General features: G+C 41.8%; 1 protein-coding gene and 1 pseudogene across 2 annotated transcripts; one reads left to right on the forward strand and one right to left on the reverse strand.

Annotated features, from left to right (window-relative positions):
• Window positions 1–1,127: 1,127 nt before the first annotated feature.
• YPEL5 (yippee like 5) lies at window positions 1,128–18,937 on the reverse strand. Of its 2 annotated transcripts, none has more exons than XM_047782346.1 (3): window positions 18,804–18,937; window positions 5,042–5,206; window positions 1,128–3,032 (listed from the first exon to the last, which is right to left on the reverse strand). In XM_047782346.1, exons 2-3 carry the CDS (start codon window positions 5,180–5,182, stop codon window positions 2,808–2,810), a joined length of 366 nt encoding a protein of 121 aa, XP_047638302.1. In that variant the 5' UTR covers window positions 5,183–5,206; window positions 18,804–18,937; the 3' UTR covers window positions 1,128–2,807. The 2 variants fall into 2 exon arrangements, with proteins under 2 accessions (XP_047638302.1, XP_047638303.1); XM_047782347.1 differs by lacking the exon at window positions 18,804–18,937 and adding an exon at window positions 17,716–17,737.
• Window positions 18,938–21,965: 3,028 nt separating this feature from the next.
• On the forward strand, window positions 21,966–22,729 carry LOC125126863 (14-3-3 protein epsilon-like; annotated as a pseudogene).
• Window positions 22,730–26,178: the final 3,449 nt, after the last annotated feature.

Raw genomic sequence — 26,178 nt, forward strand, 5'->3', positions numbered from 1 at the left:
CGCTCTATACCCAATTCACATTTTCCCTAGATTAGAAGAGTTTTGGTTTTATATGGCTCCTTGTAGGAAGCCAGTGTTAAAAACAGACATGCAATTAGTGGATCTGTTTAAACCTTGAGTTATTTTCAACTGTTGTGAAAATTATCCCCATAAACATGTCTCTGAATATATTACAACTGGCAGTTTCCAAATCCTGCCTGATCAAAAATTACCTGTGGACTGATTTAGGCCTGGGATGGCCACAGATTCTGCATTCAAACACCCCATATGACTTTTATGAATAGAAAATTTAGAAAACAGTTATGGTACTGCTATTTTTCTCCTCCAATCCCAAAGCAGCCACTCAAAATTGTAACTTAAATCATTATATAATTACTGGAGTTCCCATCATGGCTCAGTGGTAACGAAGCCAACTAGTATCCATGAGGCCAGGGATCTGGCATTGCCATGAGCTGTGGTGTAGGTCACAGACATGGCTCGGATCCCGGTTGCAGCTACAGCTCCGATTCACCCCTAGCCTGGGAACTTCCATATGCCATGGGTGCAGCCCTAAAGAGACCAAAAATAAATAAATATTAAATCATTACATAACTACTAACAAATATTTATCCCTGATTATTCACTTTAGGATGGTCTCTGTACAAACCTCAGTAACCCACTCATTATACATTATATTCATCTGTATTTGGTTAACCCTTCCCATTCCTAGAGCAAAATCATTCCCATTAGTGCTTTCCCATCAAGCGAACAGTGAGTGTTTGCTTTTCTGTAAACAATCCAATCTGACCGAATCCTCCATATTGTTACTGGTTTTGTGGTTTTTTGACAAGTTTTTAAAAGTAAGACATGAAGGAACTCGATGCTATGGTTCCTGGTGCAACCACCTAAAAGTTAACATATACTAAACTATACTTGTCAGTGTCTGCGGTAAAATCATCTCAGAGAATTTTATACTGAAAAATTCAGGTGTAAATCAAGTAGATTTAAATAAGTTAGAATGTCACCTTATCACTGGCAACTGAAAAACACTACAGCTACTCAAAGGTATGACATGTGTATTCATAGATAAAAACTAAGATGATTACTAGACAAAGATCAGTGGAAAATAAGCAGCAGTTTTGCACCAATGCAAGACAAAATATACTTTATTGTGACAGCAAATGCACATAGTGCTATAAGTAAGGCATGCTACTAGGAATCTGCATATAATCAAAGGGCAGGATGGAAATGAATAGGAATCAATGTTGTTTCTTAATGAAGATTTAGTCCACGGTGAATGAAAGAGAAGAATTTGTGTCCATGTATCTCAAATGCAATATTATACACCTACCAAATCAGAGACCTATGCCTCTAACCAAGGGCTCAAAGGCAAATAAGAGAAACTTAATCCTAACTGTACTCAGAAGTCACTTCTAATATAAATGACAGAAAGACTTTCCTAATTAATTTGAGGCAAATTTCATCTCTAGACAAAGGCCTAGAAGTTGAGCAAACATCCATTCATTAGGTAGTTAGCCAATTTTAATGCCATTTATTCCACCAAAAACAAATACTAGAATATCTAGAAATAGTTTGGATAAAGAAACATTTATATTTTAATACTTCACAATGTTGTAAATTTTGGGTTAAAATAACCCCCTGAGTCAAATTTGATCCCATTCCACTTGAAGGGACCAAGTACAGTTTTGATTTCAACAGCTGAACTTCTGAGGGAAGATCTGAGAAAATAACGCTAGGAGATCTAGTGCTTTTGATGTAATAGGCTCTACAGACTTGTCAAAATCAATGCAAAACTGAGAAGGATAGGCTGAAATGCTTTGCAAAGCAGTATTTTTAGATAGGCTGCTTCATTTCCCTCCCTTTAAAACAGATGCAGATGAAATGCTTTCTGCATGAATGCACACTGACATTTTGTTAACTGGTTTCTAAATGCAATACTGTGGATTTAAACAGTATGCTTTAAACAAAGTAGTATCTCATACAAAGTCAACTTAGCTTAAGAGATGAAAAGAAAAACTACTATGCAAATAACTAATCAAATATTCTGCTCTTTTAAAAGGTGATTTTAAAAGCAACACAGGACCAAAAACATCCAACTATTACTTTATTTATATTACTATGCTTAAGTTACATGGAAAAGACAACCAAGCAGTTCTGCCCCATATCAGGAAAAGTTTCCAATCAACACCAATTATGTGGTGACAAATAACTAGGAATGGTGACATCTTTGGGTCAAGACTGACAAGGAAGAATGGGCTCTGATGCTACGGTTCATCTCCAACAAGAATATGGCACAATGGCCAGCACAAGCCATACTAACACTGAACCTTTAGCGCTGGTCACAAATTCGGATCTCTTCTCTGAAGCTAGCAAATCAAGTGAAATAATTGGGTTTTTAAAAAAAAAAAGTTTTAAAATGAAGCCCAAATAAATTTAAAAACCATGCTCCTGACACATTTTCCTTTCAAAATTTACATAAAACACTTTTTCATTCTAATAGCCCAGATTTTTTTCCTCACATAGCCCACCATATCGCTGCAGATAAACTATTCTGCCTCAAGATGTAAACATAGGGGAAAAATAATTAACGGCAACTGCATAATAATCTCTCTACACACTGCTGTTGGATGGAGAATAGAAAATTTAAAAAAAAAAGAAAGAAAGAAAGAAAGGTTCCATCATAGATTCTCACAACCTCGTTCCGCAGTTCATGAATCCGACTCTGATGCTAAGGTGACAGTGTATGTAAGGAGATTTTTGTTTTCAGTGAAGGAGACCTGGGAAAAGATGTATTTATCTTTTTTTCTTCAAGAGTTATCAGACGGTACATGCTCCTCAAAGCCCTCACTTTCTCGAACTAGAGCTCGTTCCAGGATCACACGGCCTTCCTTATAACGCTGGCTGTCTTCAGTGGCAAACTCATAGATCCATCCCAGTTTGCTATTGCAGTTTTTGCAGCTCACATCTCGAACCATGTGGCGGCCAGTGAGCATGACCCGGTCTTGAACTTCACTGTACTGCAGGTTAACTACCTAAGAAACACATGAAAATAAAATTGCAAAAGCATGTAGTTATTTGCCAAAAATGGCACACAATATATTGGTTGATGCAAGAACAGCAACTTCAGAAAAGCAAACAGCAGTTATTTCTTTTGTCAAATCTACAATACACTTCCCAAGGGCTATTTTTTACAAACTGCCAGGACAGGTCAACATCTGTACTGAACTGGACATCTAATTCAATCACATATTATCATCCTAGTCTAAGTCACACTGTTTATATAAACAGTAGCTACATCTGAGTTGTAGCAGAGTCCTTAACTTAGAATCATAAAATGTAGGTCTGAGTCTAACTGCTATCATTCACTACTCAATGATAAGTTCAAATAACACCAAAGTAAAGAACCTAGTACATAGTACGTATTCCATAAAAAGAAGTTTGCCAAATTTGTTTCTGAATTAACATTTTATCTAAAAACAGACTGGGGTGGACTGTAATACAGTTATCAAGGGGTTCAAAAAAATCTGTGAACAATTTCCAATGATTTTTTTTTTTTGTCTTTTTGCCTTTTCTAGAGCCGATGCCGCGGCATAGGGAGGTTCCCAGGCTAGGGGTCTAATCGGAGCTGTAGCCGCCGGCCTACACCAGAGCCACAGCAATGTGGGATCCGAGCAGCGTCTGCAACCTACACCGCAGCTCACGGCAATGCCGGATCCTTAACCCACTGAGCAAGGGCAGGGATCGAACCCGCAACCTCACGGTTCCTAGTTGGATTCGTTAACCACTGAGCCACGATGGGAACTCCTCCAATGATTCGTAATACCTAATAAGCCTCTATACTTTACTTTTCTGTAAAGAGCCAGATAGTAAATATTTTCGACTTTGAGGGCTATATGATTTTTGTTATAGCTATTTAGCTCTGCTGTTGTAGCACGAAAGCAGCCATAGACAATACCTAGACGAATAACCATGATTGTGCTTCATTAAATTTCATTTACAAAAACAGACTTCTGGCCTGCCACAGTACACCAACACCTACTCTATACCTAAATAAAGACCAAGGCGGGGAGTTCCTGTCGGGGCTCAGCAGAAACAAATCTGACTAGCATCTATGAGGATGCAGGCTTGATCCCTGGCCTTGATCAGTGGGTTAAGGATCCAGCATTGCTGAGAGCTGTGGCGTAGGTCGCAGATGCAGCTGGGATCTGGTGTTGCTGTGGTGTAGGCCAGCAGCTACAGCTCCACTCCACCCCTAGCCTGGGAACCTCCATATGCTGTGGGTTCAGTCCTAAAAAGAACAGCAACAACAACAACAAAAAAGACCAAGGAGTATACACTAGCAATTCTTGGATAGAAAAATTTGTCTCTAAGTGAAACAGAGAGGTGTCCACTGGGGAGGTTTAGCTGAACTACTAAGAACACTACCTTGAACTAGTTCTGTTCCTTACCTAAAGTATTTGGAAATTCAACTTTGCTAGCACATATTAGACTCCAGGAGAAAGAATCAAATCAACAAATTTCAAGGCAAGCCAGATATTAGAGAAGGAAGCACACTATACATTCACCTGAAAATCAGGAAATGCTCTTCTTGTTGGCAAACCTATCAGCCAAATCGTAATCAGGATGACTGATAAGCATAAATTAGAGCAAGGGAAGTTGGTTAGATGATCCTTATTCACTTGCATGTCAAGCTATGAGAGCTTATTGCAGCTATCTCCCTATAAGGATCAATCAGTGATAAGGGGTTGTCCCCTTCTACAGTCTGTGAAGTTGCTATCAAATTCTTACACTGACTGCCTTCTGAGGTAATGGAGACCACCCTTCTTATTCTAATATAATCTTTTAACTTTCATGGCTAAAATCACATTCTAGTAATGCCTTCCTGAGGTCCCATCAGGCGAACTAGTGGGCACTCATTCCTGTAGACTTCATCTCCCATTCTGACTTGTCCTAGCATCTCCATGCTCTGAGGGGTATTCTAGTTCTGTCAAATATATCCACTGAACCTACTTAGAAAACGCAACTGGTTTTCCCCACCGACCTTGTTAAAAAGAAATGCTCTGCCAGTGGCGCCTGTGAACCGAGTGGAGATGAGCTCTGAGCGGTTGGTCAGGATCGTATCGCAGTTTGCACAGGAAAACAGACGGGTACCACCGATATGATCAAGGAAAATCCTGCCCATTTTTATAGCTGAAGTTCTAAAAACCTAGGAGCAAATGGAAAAGGACAAGAAATGCGTTATGATTTTTAAAAAAAATTTGTTAGCATCTACTTGGTTGTGTCATGGAGAACCATTTATATATGTGCGATCTCTTTGTAGTACTTCATATGTGAAATAACTGACTCTGAACAAAAGGATCCAAAGTTAACACAACAAACAAACAAATAATACCCAAGCTAAGAATATCTAAGAAGCAATGAGTCAAAGAAGTAAACATGCTTAGGCAAGGCCAACTCTGAGGTTATCACTCCTATTTCATAGATTATCTAAGATTACTGACTGGTCAAAGGTTACGGAGCTTTCAAGTATAGAAAATCATGATTAGAATAGTGCTCACCCTAGTCAAAGCCAAATTTTTTCCATTACTCTACACTGTGTCCTCTAAGAGGGTATGGTACACAAGATGTTTCTAAGCCTGGCATAAGGCTAGGAAAATAAGAACAGAGAAGGGAAAGATGAGCCATTATTATACAACTTACTATCTTTAAGAAAGCCTCCTGATTCAATAAATCACAGAAGTGCTGAAATATTGGTGGGGGGAAGCTCTGAATCTGATTTCTGTAACAAGGATAATCACACTTCAATATTTAAAAAGTTAGGAGAGGGAGTTCCTGTCGTGGCTCAGTGGAAATGAATCTGACTAGTATCCACGACGACGTAGGTTCGATCCCTGGCCTCGCTTAGTAGGTTAAGGATCCAGCATTGCCTTGTGCTGTGGTGTAGGTCACAGACGTGGCTCGGATCCTGTGTTAATATGGCTGTGGCATAGCCAGAGGTTACAGCTGTTTCCACCCCTAGCCTGGGAACCTCCATATTCTGTGGGTGCAGCCCTAAAAAGACAAAAAATAAAGAATAAAAGAGACATACTTAAAAATAACTAAATATAGAGTTAGGAGAGGCATTCCTGCTGTGGTGCAATGGGATCAGCAGCATTTCTGCAGCATCAGGATGTATGCAGATTCAATCCCCAGCCTGGCCCAGTGGGTTAAAGGATCCAGCACTGCTGTAGCTGCAGCTGCAGCATAGGTCACAACTATGGCTCAGGTCCGATCCCTGACCCAGGAACTCCATAAGCCATGGGGCAGCCAAAAGAAGAGGAAAAAGAAAAAAAGTTAGGGGAGTTAATGTAAATCCTTGAATTCACTGCAATTAATCCCCAAAACAGTATTACTTTTTAAACAAAGATCTAGATATAGTAAAGAATACACTATAGTTTTCATTGAGAAAAGAATTTATTCCTGGGTGTAGTGATAATCTTTGTTTTAAATATTTAATATCTCTAAAATGGTATACAGAGCTAATATAGCTACCACTATGGGGAAAAAATATCTAGAACCCATATGTAAAGAATCCACTGTCATCTTAAGCTTGGGGAAATTCCATTACAAATTAAAAATAAAATTCCATTCCTTCTTATACCTGTCAATTTCCTTAGCCATTAGGCAGTTCTACTGTTATTAGAAATGTCATTATCACAGAGATAATTATGACTCCTATTAAGCATTATGATATGGGAGTTCTCATCATGGCTCAGTGGAAATGAATCTGACTAGCATCCATGAGGACGCAGGTTCGATCCCTGGCCTTGCTCAGTGGGTTAAGGATCTGGTGTTGCTGTGAGCTTAGATCTGGCATGGCTGTGGCTGTGGTGTAGGACAGTGGTTACAACTCCAGTTTAACCCCTAGCCTGGGAACCTCTATATGCTGCAGATGAGGCCCTAAAAAGACAAAAAAAACCCAAAAAACAAAAACCAAGCCATTATGATCTGGAAGTTTAATAAAGAATGAATAAGAAATAGTGAATACAGTTACAATTTGTAACTGGTAAAAGGAAAATCAGGGAATTCCTCATGGTGCAGTGGAAATGAATCTGACTAGTAATCATAAGGATATAGGTTCAATACCTGGCCTCACTCAGTGGGTTAAGGATCCGGCATTGCCATGAGCTGTGGTGTAGGTCACAGGTGTGGCCTGGATCTGGCATTGCCATGAGCTGTGGTGTAGGTCACAGGTGTGGCCTGGATCTGGCATTGCCATGGCTGTGGTGTAGGCCAGTGCCTAAGCTCCGATTTGACCCCTAGTCTGGGAACTTCCATATGCCAAGGGTGCAGCCTTAAAATGACAAAATATTTAAAAAAAAAAAAAAGGAAAATCATGCACTAACAGGAGTTGAATAAACCCTGGGTAAAATAACAAGACTTAAGAAATGACATTTAGCATTCTTTTTTAAAATTTTATTTTTTTGTCTTTTTGGGGCTGAACCTGTGGCATATGAAAGTTCCCAGGCTAGGGGTCAAATCAGAGCGGCAGCTGCTGGCCTATACCACAGCCACAGCAACACCAGATCCAAGGCGCATCTGTGACCTACACCACAGCTCACGGTAACACCGGATCCTTAACACACTGAGTGACACCAGGAATAGAATTCACGTCCTCATGGATCTGGTTAGTTAGGTTCATTAACCACTGAGCCACGACAGGAACTCCTGACATTTAGCTTTCTGATTATATTTCTGCAAAATGACAAAGGTAGGACTTGCTGCCTACTGTTTCAGCCTTTAAGATACCATTACTTTTCTCAGGTGCTTAAGAACACAGTATTTGCTACACAAAGGTCAAACTGGAGGCCTATTTGGTGATATGGAGATATAGCAGCAAACAAAACAACCCTTCCCTCACAAAGCATTAGGTGAACATGTTTAGTTTGGCCTGCAGTTTTTATTTTAATAAAAAAAAAAGTTGAAAGGTGGAGGAAGGAGGAAGTAGGATAGACTAGGGGTTTGAGGTCAGTATATGCAAACTATGACATTTAGAATCTTAAACAACAAGGTTCTATTGGATAGCACCCACAGCAGATGGAAGTTCCTGGGCCAGGGATCGAATCCGATCCAGAGCCAATGTCAGATCAATTGACAACCCACTGTGCCACAGCAGGAACTCCCAGTTACTATCGGTCAATGTCAGATCAATTGACAACCCACTGTGCCACAGCAGGAACTCCCAGTAATATCGGTCATTTACAGGAAGAAACCGACAGCAAGGTTTTACAGTCTCACTTCTTATGACAGTCCTCAGAGTCTGTATTTCTCTAAAAACTAGTTTTTGTGTGGACATTTAGCCTCCAGCCTGAGCTTCTGTGAATTGCTACTTTAAAGCCAATTTTGGAGTTCCCATTGTGGCACAGTGGTTAATGAATCCGACTATGAACCATGAGGTTGCAGGTTCAATCCCTGGCCTTGCTCAGTGGGTTAAGGATCCAGCATTGCCATGAGCTGTGGTGCAGGTTGCAGATGCGGCTCGGACCCCATGTTGCTGTGGCTCTGACATAGGCCAGTGGCTACGGCTCTGATTAGACCCCTAGCCTGGGAACCTCCATATGCCGCAGGAAGCGGCCTTAGAACCTTCAAACTTTTAAATACAATATTCATGTTGTAATTTATTTCAAATATAATGAAGGAATAACTACATGTTTTTGAATTGACTAGAGCAGACACAATGCTACTGAGGAAAATGTTCTCAATTTCAAAATGAACTCTCCCTATACCTTCTGCCTACATTATTCCATCTTTGGTTCAAAATTACTATATGGCTGTGTCCATTTGCTACTGGATACAGGCCAATTCTTATTTCTAAATAGGGTAAATGGATTTAACATGCTTTCTCTTCTCTGCTTCAAATTCAGACTATTTTTAATTTTTACCCAACTATTTTTTACTGGATTCAGTTACATGATTCATTACCAAGACCAAAAATGTCTGTATTGAATCACTATTCCTAGCTGTGGTTGCCATTTATAGAGTTCTATATATGTATATAAAACTGTAAAATGTAGTTCTTTTTGCCAAAAGAGATAAGACAGAATGCCACAGAATCTAGCAGAACCACTTGCCGTGGAAGGTCTCTGGGATGGAGAAAAACTTCTGCAGGCCATTAGCTTTCAGGTGTTAGGCCTCTTTGCAGGGCAAGGGAGCACACACAACCCAGCACTAACTTCCACCATGCAAACTCAGGAGGCTGACATCAATCAGAATGCCACTTTATTACGGAAGGGGGAAGGTCATTAAAAAGCTAACACCTAACACGTGAATCAGGCTTCTCTAGACCTGGATGATATACTGAACTCTGCCTTTAACTTAATAATTACACTCTATGGGACACTGCATTTGGTACTTTACATATCACATTTAATCTTAACAATTTCTTTTTCCTTTTAGAGCCACACCTGCAGCTTATGGAAGTTCCCACACTAGGGGTCAAACTGGAGCCACAGCCACAGCCGATCCAAGCCATATCTGCAATCTATGCTGCAGCTTCCTGCAACGCCGGATCCTTAACCCATTGAGTGAGGCCAGGGATCAAATCTCCATCCTTACAGCGACAACATCAGGTTCTTAACCCACCAAGCCACAACAGAATTCCTTGGCAATTTTTAAAGTAGGTATGTATTATTTCACTTTTGTATAGGAAAAAAATAAAGGCTGTGACTTAATGAAACTGTCCAAACTGGGATCAGAACTAATCCTGTTTCAGTTCTTTTCACTCCACTTACTCTCCAGGGCAGAAGAGACTGGGTGATTCAGTCTTTCTCCCTCAGAATTATCATCGACCTCTCCTGCCTCCAGGCTGAGCCTCCAATGCTAGATCCTTAACCCACTGCACTATAGTGGGGAACTTTAGGTTATTAAATCCTTAAAAGATTGAAATAGAGAGTTCTTACTCTGGTGCAGTGGGTTAGGAATCCAAATGCAGAGGCTTCAGTTGCTGCAAAAGTGCAGGTTTAGAACCCTGGCCCAGTGCAGTGGGTTAAATGATCCACGCTACTGCAGCTATGGCATGCGTCACACAGCTGCAGCTTGGATTTGATCCCTGGCCCAGGAACTTCCGTATGCCAGTGATTAGGCCATAAAAAAAAATAAAAAAAGAAAAAAAAAAAGAAAATTTGAGGAGTTCCCATTGTGGCACAGCAGAAATGAATCAGACTAGGAACCATGAGGTTGCGGGTTCGAGCCCTCACCTTTGCTCAGTGGATTAAGGATCCAGCGTTGCTGTGAGCTGTGGTATAGGTCGCAGACATGGCTCAGATCTGGCGTTGCCGTAGCTGTGGTACAGGGCAACAGCTACAGCTCCAATTGGACCCCTAGCCTGGGAACCTCCATGCCCTAAAAGCCAAAAAAAAAAAATCTAAATAGGAAAAGTATCAAATTTGGTTACTTAACTAGAATAGAAGCCTAATATCGGTTTGTTTGAAATTATTGAAAACAGTGAGTCAGTTCGAAAATTTAAGCAAAATTCATAGATAATATGTTGATCATATTTTAGTAACTATTTTCAATTTCCTTCCTCTTCAATAAATAGCACATTTAGCTACCTAGAATTTTCAAATTCTATTTAGTGAGAGACTCTGGTGAAGCAACATTTTAGGACCTTTATCTTTTTTTATAGATTTAAAAATTAGAGATTATAGAATCTCTAAGAGAAAAAAAAAGGTTTTTCTCTTTCAGAAATTCATGAAAGACAGTCTCTAAGAAGGTATTATTTTTCAAAATTAAGACATGATGAACTATATAATTTCCTAGTTTCAGTCCAGGTCAATGAAACAATTTTATAAAAAAAGGCTTTTCATTTTTGAGATTTAATTTAGAGCAATTTGAGGTTCACAGCAAAATAAGGTAGAGATTTTCCACACTCCCTGCCCCCACCTATGCATACCCTGTCTAGTTATCAACAACCCTCACCAGAGTGGTACATTTGTTACAACTAATGAACCTATAATGAATGACACATCATCACCACCCAAAGTCCACAGTTTATTAGGGCTTGCTCTCAGTGTTGTACATTCTGTGTGTTTGGATAAATGTATAATAACACATATCCATCATTACGTTATCCCAACATTTTCACTGCTCTAAAAATTCTCTGTGCTCTGCCTGTTCATCCACATCCCCCCAACCAACCCAGCCTTTTTACTGTCTCTGTAGTTTTGCCTTTTCCAGAATGTCATATAGTTGGAATTATACAGTTTAGCCTTTTCAGATTGGCTTCTTTTTCTTACTAAAATACATTTAAGGTTCTACCATGCCTTTTCACGGCTTGATAGCTCATTTCTTTTTAGTGTTGAATAATATTCCACTGTCTGGATGTACCAATTTATCCATTTCCCTAGTGAAGGATGTTGTGGTTACTTCAAGGTTTTGGCAGTTATGACTAGAACTGATATAAACATCTTCAGGCAGTTTTTCATATGGACATAAGTTTTCAATTCCTTTGGGTAAATATCAAGGAGTGTCACTTATGGATTACACAGTATGTTTAATTTTTTAAAAAACCACCACACTGTCTTCCACAGTGGCTGTACCATTTTGCATTCCCACTAGCAATGAATGGGTGTGCCTATGCTCTACATCTTCACCAGCATTTGGTACTATCAGTACTCTGGATTTTGGCCATTCTAATAGGTGTGTAGTGGCATCTCACTGTTTTAATTTGCATTTCCCTGATGACATATGATTTGGAGCATCCCTTCACATATTTGCCATCTGTATATCTTCTTTGGTGAAGCATCTGTTTAAGATCTCTGGCCCACTTTTTAACTGGGTTGTTTTTTCATTGCTGAGTTTTAAGAGTCCTCTGTATATTTTGGATATCAGTCTTCTATCAGCTACGCCTTTTGCAAATATTTTCTCCAAGTCTGCGGCTTGTCTTTTCATTCTCTTGACAGTGTCTTTCTCAGAGCACACATTTCCAATTTCAATTAAGTCCAGCTTATCAATTATTTCTTTCATGGGTCATGCCTTTGGTGTTGTATTTAAAAAGTCATTGCTAGGAGTTCTCATTGTGACTCATCAGTAACAAACCTGACTAGTATCCATGAGGACGAGTTTTTTTTTGTTTTTTGGCTTTTTGCTATTTCTTGGGCCGCTCTGGCGGCATATGGAGGTTCCCAGGCTAGGGGTCGAATCGGAGCTGCAGCCACCGGCCTAACGCCAGAGCCACAGCAACGCTGGATCCGAGCCGTGTCTGCAACCTACACCACAGCTCGCGGCAACGCCGGATTGTTAACCCACTGAGCAAGGGCAGGGACCAAACCTGCAACCTCGTGGTTCCTAGTCGGATTCGTTAACCACTGAGCCACGACGGGAACTCCGAGGATGAGGTTCTGAGGCCTGGCCTCGTTCAGTGGTTTAAAGGATCCAGCATTGCCATGAACCATGGTGTAGGTCACAGACACAGATTGGATTCCAAGTTGTTGTGGCTGTGGCATAGGCCAGTGGCTACAGCTCTGACTCGACCCCTAGCCTAGGAACTTCCATATGCCACAGGTGCGGCCCTAAAAAGACAATAAATAGTCATTGCTATACTTGAGGTCATCTAGGTTTTCTCCTGTATTATCATCTGTGAGTTTTGCAGTTTTGTATTTTACATTTAAGTATGTGATTGATTGAGTTTATTTTTTTGAGTAGGGGTGTAAGGTCTGTGTCTAGATTCATTTCTTTGCATTCCAGCACCATTTATAAAATTGTCTTCGCTCCGCTGTATTGTCTTTGGTCCCCTATTAAAGATCAGGTGACCAGATTCATGTGAGTCTATTTCTGGGTTCTCTATCCCAATCCACTGATCTTTCACCGATACAATATCGCCTTGATTACTATTGCTATATACTAAGTCTTAAAGTACGGTAGTGTCAGTCTGCTGATTTTATTTTTCTCCTTCAATATTGTGTTGGCTATTCTGGGTCTTTCACCTCTCTGTAGAAACTTCAGAATTAATTTGTTGATATTTACAAAGTAAATTTTTTGAATTTTCATTAGAATCACACTGGAGCTACAGAACAAGTTGAGAAGAACGGATATCTTGACAACATTGAGTCTTCCTATCCACGAACATGGAATCTCTCTCCATTTATTTAGTTCTTCTTGATTTCATACATCAGAGTTTATATTTTTCCTCATATAGATCTTGTACACACTGTTATATTTACACCTAAGTATTTCATTTGGGGGGGATGTTTATGTAAATCATTTGTGTTAATTTCAAATTCCACTTGTACACTGCTAGTACTGATTTATACATACACACAAACACATACGGTATCTTGTTTATTAGTCTAGCTCACTGCTAATTATTTTTAAAAGTAAGGGTTAGCATAATAATGTCTATAGGCAAAATTCAGTTCACCACTTATTTCTGTATGGTCCACAAGCTAAGAATGGTTTTTATGCTTAGGAAAAGAACATTGAAAGAATATTTTCTAACACATGACAATTATATGAAATTCAAATTTCAGTGTCCAAATATAAAGTTTTACTGGGACACATCCACATTCATTTGTTTATACTTGATTGCTCTCTCACTACAAAGGCATAGTTTGAATAGTTGTGACTGAAAACTTACGGCTCACAAAGTTCACAATATTTACTATCTGGCCCTAGATAGAAAGTGTGCTGACCCCTGCTTAAAAACTTAGACAGCAAAAGTACTTTTCATTTAGAAAGTGGATGGGCAGTTCCTGTCGTGGCGCAGTGGTTAACGAATCCGACTAGGAACCATGAGGTTTCGGGTTCGGTCCCTGCCCTTGCTCAGTGGGTTAACGATCCGGCGTTGCCGTGAGCTGTGGTGTAGGTTGCAGACGCGGCTCGGATCCCGTGTTGCTGTGGCTCTGGCATAGGCTGGCAGCTACAGCTCCGATTCAACCCCTAGCCTGGGAACCTCCATATGCCACGGGGGCGGCCCAAAGAAATAGCAAAAAAAGACAAAAAAAAAGTGGATGGTCTTTCTACTTTAGAAAAAAAGTAAATTTGGCTGGCATTCGGGTTTAAGGATCAATAGGAGTACCTCACATAATCAATTTAATCCCACTCCCCTTTTTTTCATGGATTTTCTAAAGTCCTCGACTTTCTATAGTAGGTTTAGCATGCTGAAGATCAAAAACACAAAGATTAGAAAAAAACAGTATACCCAGCTGTTGCCTCCTTCTCCCCATCCCCAGAATTTAAAAAATGTAGCCCAAATACTTGAACTCTGGGTTCAAGTCTCAGCTCTGCCACTTAAAAGTTGTGTAAACTTTGGGTAAGGTATCCTCACCTCAGCTTCTTCATCTCTAAAACAGTGATAACAGTACTTATCTCTGAGTTGTGAAAATTAAATGGAGACAACACATTTTGAGAAAAGTGCCTGGCGCACAAGAAATGCTAAATAAAGGTAAATTTAGTAAAATAAGATTATCTTCTTCAACATTCCCCTCCTGTTACTGAAATAAGCAAGGCTCAGAAAGGATATGAAATAAATAATAATAATTAACTGGCTTCATCTCCTGTTAGTCACCTAAGTGACCAGGTGACAGGAATTATAAGCAGGAGAAAAGTTAGAAACTTTTTGAAGCATCTCAAATTCTGAGTATCATAATTCTAGGTCTTAAAATAGGCCCTTGCCCTCTCTGCAATTAATAATCCAGTTCGGATTCAACCTCAGCCAAGTAGAATTCACAGAAGGAAGAATCATACTTCCCAGCCCTAAAAATTCCACAGAGGCATCTCTAAGAACTCTCTGGTGGAAAAACACCCAGTTCACAGATAGACTTTTCCTTTATAAAATAATTATGAATTATTTCCTCTGGGCATTTCCAGACCACAGAACACATGCTCCACTCAACTCTATCATCTAGCATTGGACAGGTAAGAGGGGCTCTTCCACTGCACTAGGAGGTGGTGGGCAAATACAAGGAACAAAAACTCTCTCCTAAAGAGAACTGAGTATGCAGGAGCCTAGTGCAGAAAGGGTTAAAGAAACTTGCCCTTCTAGGGGACTTTGTTTTGCAGTGGTTTGGCTAAGATGAAACATGAAGAAGCAGGCTTGTATATCTCGTTTTCAGTCTCTTTCCTCTCCAAAACAAAAAGAAGGAATAAAACCCAAAGGACTTTTAACAGTGCTGAGTTGATTACTATAATTAACATTTAATGCTACTGTAATCTCATCAACTATTTCATATCTTTTGTGACTAGGTTCTAGCGAAAATCTACAAAAGAAAATGATAAATTGAGTTTGAGACATAAAACCAATTTTCCAATTTTTGTACAAAATATTCACCTAGCCAAGGTTTCAGTGACCCAAACAAGCTGTGCTTTCCTTTTGTTCTCTTGCAATACCTGACCAGTTTACTTTGCTATTTCAAATGTTCTGGTTGTAAAACCAGGTTTTCATTTGACAGTAATGTTTATATTTTTGTTTTTGCCCCCCAAATAATGTCTCTGTTGTTGTTAAACATTTTCCAAGTTCACTATGTTTCTATAATACTTACTGTTTAGTCATCACTAGAAAATAAGACTAGTCATGTAACTCAGTGAGTCAGCTAAACAATCTGAGTTGGTAATATCCCCAAAACAGCTTTTGGCAAGACAAATTCAAGATCTCTTTGTCGTGATGCAATGCACCATGAGTCAAAAAATCCTCTAATTGGATGGACTGGAATATAATTTAACTGTCTGGTTTCCTGATTCAGGTGTCAAGTAGTCAAGTTTAATGTCACAGGTAAGGTTCAGTTTCTACACTTCCCAGCATTACTACACAGGATTACCAGAGAAACTGATATTGGTTTATATGGCCATTAAGGCACTATGAAGCCTAAAATGATACTCTGGGCAGGATTATACTTAGGAGGAATATCTTCACTTCTCAATATTTAGGAGCAGCTTCCATGGAGTCCTTTTTTTTTTGGAGGGCAGTGGCTAGTTTAAGCTCTTGTTTTTAGACTTAATTTTGGCCTATTTCCCTTCCTTTTTGTCCTTTCTCTTTCTCTCCTACCACTTATGTAGAGAAAAAGAAAACTAAGGCAACTAAGTCTAGGGAAAAATCCTCAATGATCCAACCAGTTATTTTAGAAGTAACCACATGTAGGCGTTCCTGTTGTGGCTCAGTGGTTAAGGAATCCAACTAGAAACCATGAGGTTGCAGGTTTGACCCCTGGCCTTGCTCCGTGGGTTAAGGATCTGGCATTGCGGTGAGCTGTGGTATAGGTTGCAGATGCGGCTTGGATCCCGAGTTGCTGTGGCTCTGGTGTAGGCCAGCGGCTACAGCTCTGATTTGACCCCTAGCCTGGGAACCTCCATATGCCTCAGGAGCAGCCCAATAAATGGCAAAAAGACAAAAAAAAAAAAAAAGAAAAGAAAAGAAATAGCCACATGTATTTCACTAACCATTTTAGAAAAGTTGATAAAATCCAATTTGTCTCCCTGTATAAAGTTAAATAATTTACTTAGCATATTTCTTTCTTTTTTTTTGTCTTTTTGCTGTTTCTTGGGCCACTCTCGTGGCATATGGAGGTTCCCAGGCTAGGGGTCCAATCAGAGCTGTAGCCACCGGCCTACGCCAGAGCCACAGCAACGAGGGATCCGAGCCGCGTCTGCAACCTACACCACAGCTCACCGTAACGCCGGATCGTTAACCCACTGAGCAAGGGCAGGGACCGAACGCACAACCTCATGGTTCCTAGTCGGATTCGTTAACCACTGCGCCGCGACGGGAACTCCAGCATATTTCTTCAACACGTTCTCCTACAGATAAGACAGCTGCCAGAGATCAACTTGAAGGGGGAAAAAAAAGAAAAAGGCCAACCAGTAGACCCCTCTTGAGCACTGAGCTGGAAGAGAATGTGATAAAAGTAGCTTTCAGTCCTTTCCAAGGAGCATGATATTTTACCTGGTATTCCAGTACAAACCCAGAAAGAGAATGGAAAATATTTTGTGTGCCAAATTCCACAAGCTCCACCTTCTCACTGTTTGTAAAGGCTCCAGGACTTCCGCCCACCAGCCCCTGTCGGCCTAATAGCAACCCAAAGCTTCTTCATTTTCTAGGTCTAATCAATACCAATCCACTCTAGAATGCTTCCTACTTCATTTACTCATTTCTCACTGCCCCACTTCTGGATTCTTACAACACTCATTTGATAACTTACTAGTATTTAACACTGTAATGTTACCTAAATTTATTTGCCTATACCTGTTTACTAAAAACTGTAAGCTTCTAGAGAAGAGACAGTGAATTCTTTGCAATTTCCTTCTTATCTAACACAGCACAAGTATGCAATAAACTCCGAGGAAAAGACTCCACCAAGACACTTCACATCTGCCACAAATATGTACCCTGGACACACTTCACACATTTTGGTCCGTCTTTGTTGGGACACAGCTGCAATACTGTACGCGCGAAGTTAGCTAATATCCTATTACCCCTAGTTACTGCACTAGCGAGTCTAATTTTCCAAAAACACAAGGTTAGCTTGAGGTTACTTCAGGTTTTCCATCTGTCAAGGAGACCTGGAATAAAAATCCTCAGATTACTAACGGTACTCTGTAAACAGAAAAAGTTTAAAAATAAATGAGGTGTAAACCTTCCCAGACTCTCCCTGGAAGGCGAGATTAACAGCTCTTGAAATTAAACAGATCTTTGTAATATTTCAGTTTTCCCAATTCCCTGTCCGGAATTTTCATTGTCCTACCTACCTACATAGGAGTGCAGAATAAAGGGGTGGCCAGAGCGGGCCTACCGCCCCACCAGCTAGGAAAGTAAGAAGGCGGCTCGCCGCGGAGCAGCAGGGGGCTACAGTCTGCTGCGAGACCTCCGCCCCGGGGGCGCTCCGCCGCAGCCGCCCAGGCCCCGCAGCCCCGGCTGGCCCCAGCTGATTGCGGGCACGTGACGCCGCGGGCCAATCGGGAGGGGCCGGGGCCGAGCGCGGCGCGGTGCGGTGCGGCCTCCTCCGGCACAACAAACACTGGCCGGAAACAGCTGAGCGGGCGGCCCCGAGGCCCCGGACGCCCGATTGCTGCCCAACAGTAGTGCCACGCCCTCCTTCAAGCAGGCGGGGGCCCCCTCCCTCTGCCCAGGGGTCTGCTGGGGTGCAGTGGGGCAGGTGGCGACATCCACCCTCCGTAGGGCAGCAAACAAAAGCCAACACCTCCCTTCGCCCGTAGCAAGTGCCAGCTGGCGGGGGATGTGGGCCTTCTGAAGGACGGGCGTAATCACGGCCGCACATCTCGCAGTCGAGATCGGACTTCACTTCATAGCAGCAGACACGGGCCTCTGGGACGACGGTGGCGACTGGGGGCCTGGGGCGCGTCCCCGACACTGCGGCGGGGACGCGGCCCGTGGGGGCGGGGCAGCCGAGGCGGCGGGGTCTGCGGCCCAACTGCCCGCGGAGGGGGCGCAGCCTGGGCTGCGACCGGGAGGGCCTCTGAGGCAGAGCCGGGGCGGGAGGACACCGGCGCCGAGCAGGGGGTCGCGGCTGTTGGGGTCACGCCAGTCAACCTGGTTGCGCGGCGGGGGCGGGCCAACCGCGGCCGCCGCGCCTGGGCCTCACAAAGAGGAAACAGGCCAGCTCGTCAGCCCGCAGCCCAGCCACCCGCGCCAGCCCTGAGGGGCGGGGGTCGGCCGCGCTGGGACCCCGGGGGTGAGGGCAGCCAGGCAAGGATACTTCCTGCATGGGCCCCCCCCCCCGCCCCGGGCCGATCCCTCAGTGCTCCCAAGCCGCCCACCCGGAGGGGGGTCTCGCCCCCACCCAGCCCAGAACCCAGCCCCCGCCCGGTGCACTCACCCCGAGCTGCTGTGAGATCCGCCGGTACCTACGGCTCTTCGCTCCTCAGCTGAGATGAAGCCCCTCAGCCACCCGTCTCCAGGTTTGGTCAGGCCCTGGCCTTGGCCCCGCCTCTCCCTGGTAGGGCCTCACCGTCAATCACCAGACGTAGCTCCGCCTCTCGAGCAGTCGGCTCTCCTGGTTGGCCCAGAACGCCCTTCATTCCTAGGCCCCTCCCTTTCTCTGGGCCCCGCCCCTTCTGGGTTTCACCCTCCCCCACTCACTCCCTGGTTTGCTTCTTGGCCCACCCCCCCCCAGAAGGCGCAGATCCCTGGCTAACTCCCGGCAACTCGCTCCGCCCCTGACCCAACATCCTGGACTCGTACAGCCAATCAAATGGGCTAACTCGGCCCCCTCTCTCGAGGTGGCCAATGTGGAGAGACCTAGGATCCACCCACTTCCCAGCTGAGAGCACACAACACAGCATCCACGTGAGTCAGCTTCTTAAAGGCGACTGCTCAGCCTTTCTAATTGCAGCACCTGTGAGACACCACGCGTCATCAGCGTCACCAGGTGGTGGCTAGGGCCTAGTTTCCTGAGGCCCACTGATGAGAAATGAAAACCAACAGGCCGTTTTTGTAGGCAAGACAGGTGCCTAAAGTGGACCCTGTAATTCATTTCTTTGAGATTGTTTACTATTGACCTGCCTTATAGTGGGCCACCTTTTATTTACAAACCTCAAACCCTTTGGGACTGGGCATATAGAATTCTTGAAGAAAGGATTTTATTTACAATTCCCTGAGTTCGTTCTTGATAGTGGAAGTCATTATCAAAAAGTTGAGAAAATTCGGAGTTCCCATTGTGGTGCAGTGGAAACGGACTAGAAACCATGAGGTTGAGGGTTCGATCCCTGGTCTCCTTCAGTGGGTTAAGGATCCGGCGTTGCTGGGAGCTGTGGTGGAGGTTGGCAGCTGTAGCTCTGATTGGACCCCTAGCCTGGGAACCTCCATATGCCGTGGATGCGGCCAAAAAAAAAAAAAAAAAAAGGTAGAAAATTCAGTCTTTCTACAAGATTTTTTTTTTTTGCCTCAGAGTCTGAGATTTGTTTGTTGAAAAGGGTAACTACTCCCTTAATCTTCATCTTAAGATGGAAGGTTTTGTGTTTCATTAAATTAGAATTTCCCAGGTAATTACATTAATGGTCTTTCGATGACCTGCAGGATAAAGCAATGGTCGAGGATGCCTGTTTCTCCGGCAAAAAAGACTAATATTTGAGACTAATCTGCCAGGTGCTTAAAGCTATCTAGCGGGACAGAAGTTTTGAAGGCAAATCCTAACATTCGACTCCTCACCAAACCCAAACTATTTTCATTCAGTTCAGATAAAAACCTGAACATTAAAGGCAAAAGAACTTTAAAACCTGAACATTAAAGGCAAAAGAACTTTTTTTTTTTTTTTTGGTCTTTTTAGGGCTGTAGCCATGGCATTTGGAGATTCCCAGGCTAGGGGTCGAATTGGAGCTGTAGCCGCCAACTTACACCACAGCCACAGCAACACCAGGTCCCAGAGTCTGCAACCTACACCATAGCTCACAGCAGCGCCAGATCCCTAACCCAGTGAGTGAGGCCAGGGATCAAACCTGCAACTTCATGGATCCTAGTCAGATTCCTTAACCGCTGACTGAGCCACAAAGGGAATTCCCTGCTTTTCTATTTTTAAACTTACTTTTTTTGCTCAATATGTTATAGCCATCCTTCCATGTCAATATATCATTTATCTACAAATTTGCCTTTGTCTCCATAGTTTTTCATAGTAGGACTTCATCCTGTATAAAACATTATTTTTTCTACTGACAAATACATAGGTTGCATTCAATCTTTTCCTATTAATTTTTTTAAAAAAACATGTGTTCGAATCCGACTAGGAACCATGAGGTTGCGGGTTCGGTCCCTGCCCTTGCTCAGTGGGTTAACGATCCGGCGTTGCCGTGAGCTGTGGTGTAGGTTGCAGACGCAGCTCGGATCCCGCGTTGCTGTGGCTGTGGCATAGGCTGGCGGCTACAGCTCCGATTAGACCCCTAGCCTGGGAACCTCCATATGCCGCGGGAGCGGCCCAAAGAAATAGCAAAAAGCCAAAAAAAAAAAATAATAATAAAAAAATAAAAAAAAATAAAAAACATGTGTTCATTGATAAAATATTGGTCAAGTATTTCTGAATGTAATCATTTGAAAAGGGCATACAGGAGTTCCTCCTGGTGCGACGGGATCGGCGGTGTCTTGGGAGCGCTGAGACGCAGGTTCGATCCCTGGCCTGGCACAGTGGGTTAAGGATCCAGAGTTCCGCAGCTGCAGCTTAGGTCACAACTGTATCTCAGATCTGATCCCTGGCCTGGGAACTCCATATGCCACAGGTACATCCCTAAAAAAGCAAAAGCAAAAAATTTAAAAAAAAAAGAAAAGGACATATAATGCCTAAACCCCAAGGAATGAGTTTTTCTCAAAGTGAGCACTTTAAATTCCAGGTAAAACAATGAGAAAGGTATTTATTATTTTAACAAATACATAGAAAGCACTTACTGTTCCAAGTGCTTTAAAATTAACTCACTTTTCATAACAACTCAATGACCTAAGTAATGTTATCCACATCTTACAGACAAATAAACAGACACGGTGATAAACTAACTTGCCCAAAGTCACAGTAGAGACATTGAATATAATATCTGTAAACTTGCTCAATATGTTATAGCTGTCCTTCCATGTCAATATATCATTTATCTACAAATTTACCTTTGTCTCCATTAGAAAGATTAATCTAGATAATGTGGTTGTGCAGAGTTAGAATCCAAATATGAGGAAAGGAAGGCAGGTAGTAATGAAACTGAAAAAGCAGGTTTAACTTCAACAGGAATGGCTATACAGAACTCATTGACTGTAGGTGAACTTAGAGGAGAGAATTTCCAAAGATAAACCAGAGGTTTTAATCCTAGGTTATTGGTGGGGGGATAATTTCTGCTAAGTATGGGGCGGTTAAGAAAATTGACTTGGGGTGAAAGATGATGGATCTGAACTGATGGTAGTATGCCCATCAGAAATAATTTATCATTGAAAATAGAACAAATATGGAAAAGAAAAGAGAAAGTTTGAGAGGCTATATGCTTCCATCTGTCATGCAGACCCTGCCGGAGCCGCTGCCACAATGGATGATGGGGAGGATCTGGTGTACCAGGTGAAGCTGGCCGAGCAGGCTGAGCCATATGAGAAAATGGTGGAATCAATGAAGAAAGTAGCAGGGATGGACGTGGAGTTGACAGCTGAAGAAAGAAACCTCCTATTTGTTGCATATAAAAATGTGATTGGAGCTAGAAGAGCTTCCTGGAGAATAATCAGCAGCATTGAACAGAAAGAAGAAAACAAGGGAGGAGAAGACAAACTAAAAATGATTTCAGAATATTGGCAAATGGTTGACACTGAGCTAAAATTAATCTGTTGTGACATTCTGGATGTACTGGACAAACACCAAGGTCCAAGGTTTTCTATAATAAAATGAAAGGGGACTACCACAGGTATCTGGCTGAATTTGCCACAGCAAACAATAGGAAGGAGGCTGCATAGAACAGCCTAGTGGCTTATAAAGCTGCTAGTGATATTGCAATGACAGAACTTCCACCAACACCTCCTATTCGCTGAGGTCTTGCTCTCAATTTTTCAGTATTCTACTATGAAATTCTTAATTCCCCTGGCCGTGCCTGCAGGTTGGCAAAAGCAGCTTTTGATGATGCAATTGCAGAACTGGATATGCTGAGTAGAAAAAGCTATAAGGACTCTACACTTATCTTGCAGTTGTCACATGATAATCTGACACTATGGACTTCAGACATGGAGGGTGATGGTGAAGAGCAGAATAAAGCAGCACTGAAGGATGTGGAACACTGAAAATTGGTGAGACATAAAAGCCAACAAGAGAAACCATCTCTGACCACCCCATACCTTCCCATTCTCACCCCTCTTGGAAATTCCCCCATTGTCACTGAGGACCACCAAATCTGACTTTTATTTTTGGTCTCAGAATTTAGGTTCCTGCCCTGTTGGTTTTTTTTTTTTTTAATAGTTTTCAAAAGTTCTTAAAGGCAAGACTGAATTTCTGTGGATTTTACTGATCCCAGCTTTTAGGTTCTTTAAGACACTAACAGGACTGAAGAGGCTTTTCCAGCATTACTGTATCGTCTCCTGCTAGATGTGGCAAGATCACCATTAGAAATGGAAATTACATTCGAAAGCATTAGACTTCTAGGTGATGCAAGCATCTAAGAAAAATGTTATTCACACTATAGAGGTGTATGTGATATCATTTTTCCTTTTTCTAATTGTTTAAATTGAACTTTATACCAGGGTTTAAAATTAATTGGGTTTTAGCTTGAGGCAGTTAAAGATTCGATTGTTTAGAGTTTGTTGTGATGGTTTTGCTTGTAAAAAGTGTTTCAAACTCTGCTGAAATGTTGCTGAAAAGCATGGTGTTGGTAACAGTTCAAGAACCCGGGGCTGCTCATTCTTGCCTATTTTTACTCTCCCTCTAAAGCAGGTTAGCATTGAAGGGGGTATGGAAAAGCCTGCATTTCTGTTCAATTCTTTGTTTCTTTTCCTTCCCTCTTCCCTGGGCCCTGCCTTTCCCCTCCTTCATTACTCAACCTCTTTTGTTCAGTATGTGTAACGTGAAGCTAATTTGTACTACTAGATATCTGACTGGAGACCAGATACAGAATCTGTATTGTTCTTACTGAAAATCAGCATGGATTAACATTAAAATTAAATAAAACAAATGTAAATTAAAAAAAAAAGAAAGTTGGATAGAATTGATATTTTATCTTGTTTGAATTGTGTTATACCTATTGTTTTAATCTGGAATAAATTGGTACTTTATAATACTGAGAATTTCCCACCAAGAACATGCTGTGTGTCTCCATTTGTTCAAGTGTTCTTTTATGTCTTCCAACAAAACTTCATGATTTAGCTGTCTTTCTTTAGGTGGTTCCTATATCTTCTTAGAGTTTTACTTGAGTATTATGTATTTTCTGGGGATTTTATGGACTGCATTATACTCCCCCCATTCATAGGTTGAAGTCCTGACCCTCAGTATCTCAGAATGTGATAGGCCCTTTAAAGAGATGATTAAGTTAAAATGAAGTCGTTAGGGTGGGCCCTAGAATATCTGCTGGTATCCCTGTAAAAAGAGGAGGTTGGGATATACAAAGGTCCACCAGGGATGTGTGTGCAGAGAGAGAAGATGGCCACCTGCAAAACCAGCAGAGAGGCTTTACTAGAAACCAAACTTGCTGACTCCTTGATCTTGGATCTCTAGTCTCTAAAACTGTGAGAAATAAATTTCTGTTATTTAAGACACCCAATCTGTAGTATTTTGTTGTGGCAGCTCTAGCAAACTAATACAGGGAGTTAGTGTGAATGGAAACTTCTCCTATTCTATAACTCTATATGGTTATTTGTTATTTTGTAAGAAAGATAATTTTGCACTTTATTTTCCTGAACTTTCTAGATAGAAAACTCTTCTGCCTGCAAATGAGCATAATTTTGCCTACATCTTTCTAGTCATTTTCCCTTTAAGTCTATTTAAATATCATCATATGTATATCTTTGAGTACATGTGTGACTATTTCTGTCAAACAAATTCCTAGAAGTCATTGCTAATTTGTCAAGTTTCTTTTTTTTTAAATAAAGAATGGGTGTGCAGGAGTTCTCTTGTGCAGCAAGTTAAGGATCTGGCATTGTCACTGCAGCAGCTTGGGTTGCTGTGGGGTGAGTTCCTTCCCTGGCCTGGGAACTTCCACATGCCACAGACACAGCTAAAAAAAAAAAAAAATCGGTGTGCAATTTTATCGGTGTGTCTTTTATATGCACATCTCCTCCTTTATCTATTACCTATTTCTTTTTTAAAAAACTTTTTTTTCTTTTTGGCTGTACCTGTGGTATGCAAAAGTTCTGGTGCCAGAGATTGAACCAGCACCACAACAGCAACCTGAGCCACAGTAGTGATAATGCCAGATCCTTAACCTGCTGCACCACCAGGGGAACACCAATCTATTTCTTTATGTGATGTATTACAATAACCCATCTCCAACATTAAACCAACTTTACATTTCTTGAATAACAGTTCCTTCATGGAGTTCCCTGGTGGCCTAGTGGCTAAGGATCTGGCATTGTTACTGCTGTGGCTTGGGTTAGATCCCTGGCCAGGAGCTTCCACATGCCATGGGCACAGCCAAAAAAAAAAAAAGTTCCTTCATTTTCACATGTGCTAACTCTAACATTCTTCAAGTTCATAAAGTAAGAAACAGGAATACACCAACATACTGTGGTGCTTTATTCTGGTCACTGACTATATTTTCTGGCTAAAAGTGTTTGATATGCCTCCAAATGGGTGATTTAATGTAATAGCTACAAACTGGGTCAGGCTTTCAGAATGCCCTTCTGTTGCTCCTTCCATGGACCTCTCCTTTGCACTGATTTTCCTTCTCATGCATTGAGGGAGTCTCATGCTGGAACTGCTGCTTTAGAGCTAAGGCCATCTTTCAAGTGGGTGCTTCACGTGCAATCAGCTATGAATCTCTCATTGCCTCCCTACACTTCTCACGTCCTGGTAAACCTCCTAGCTCCCCAGGTCTGAAACACTTGTGCCTCCACCTGCTGTCTTACTCTCTGCAGAGTCATATTGCATCATCTAAAGTCAGATAAAGCTCCTTCAATGTTTCTTTACTTGGTGTTTCTTCTATGTCACCTATTTTCTTGGCACGTTCTCCTGTGTTGGAGGAAGAATAATCTTTCTTCTTTTCCAAAATCTGATGGATACCTATACCTGGAGAAAATTGTAAATCTTAAAACTATGTTTGTCCTAAATAGACTTCAAATTTTCTCTCTCAACAGCAGAGACAAACAACCATTTCCTTAGGCCTAGGATTGCCACTGCCTTCTCCTGTCTATTAATGGACCACAATCCCACCCCCTCACCTCAACTCCTTCAATTGTTGCAAATATTCTTTGGACCCAAATACAAGTGATCCATCCTTACATTCAACACCATAGTTTAGACATATATAACTGATTGTAATGTCCCCTCTATCTTTTTCCTTGCTTTATATTGATATCACATGCATTTTTCCCTCCCTCCATACTGCTTCCTGGAATGTGGATGCTGCCTAGACCACAAGGACCAGCACTCCACCCTAGGGATGGTAGAACAGCAAGCTGAAAGGAGCCTGGATCCTGAATGCTGCATAAAGTAGAGCTGCCATACTAGCCTAGGACTGCATAGTTTTTACTATAACCTAAACTTATGAAAACGCTAGGTAATTTAAACAGAATAGCTCCTTTGGGAAGAAACAGATAAA

The sequence above is a fragment of the Phacochoerus africanus genome, chromosome 5 (genome assembly GCF_016906955.1).
Source record: "Phacochoerus africanus isolate WHEZ1 chromosome 5, ROS_Pafr_v1, whole genome shotgun sequence".
Classification (NCBI taxonomy): Eukaryota; Metazoa; Chordata; class Mammalia; order Artiodactyla; family Suidae; genus Phacochoerus; species Phacochoerus africanus.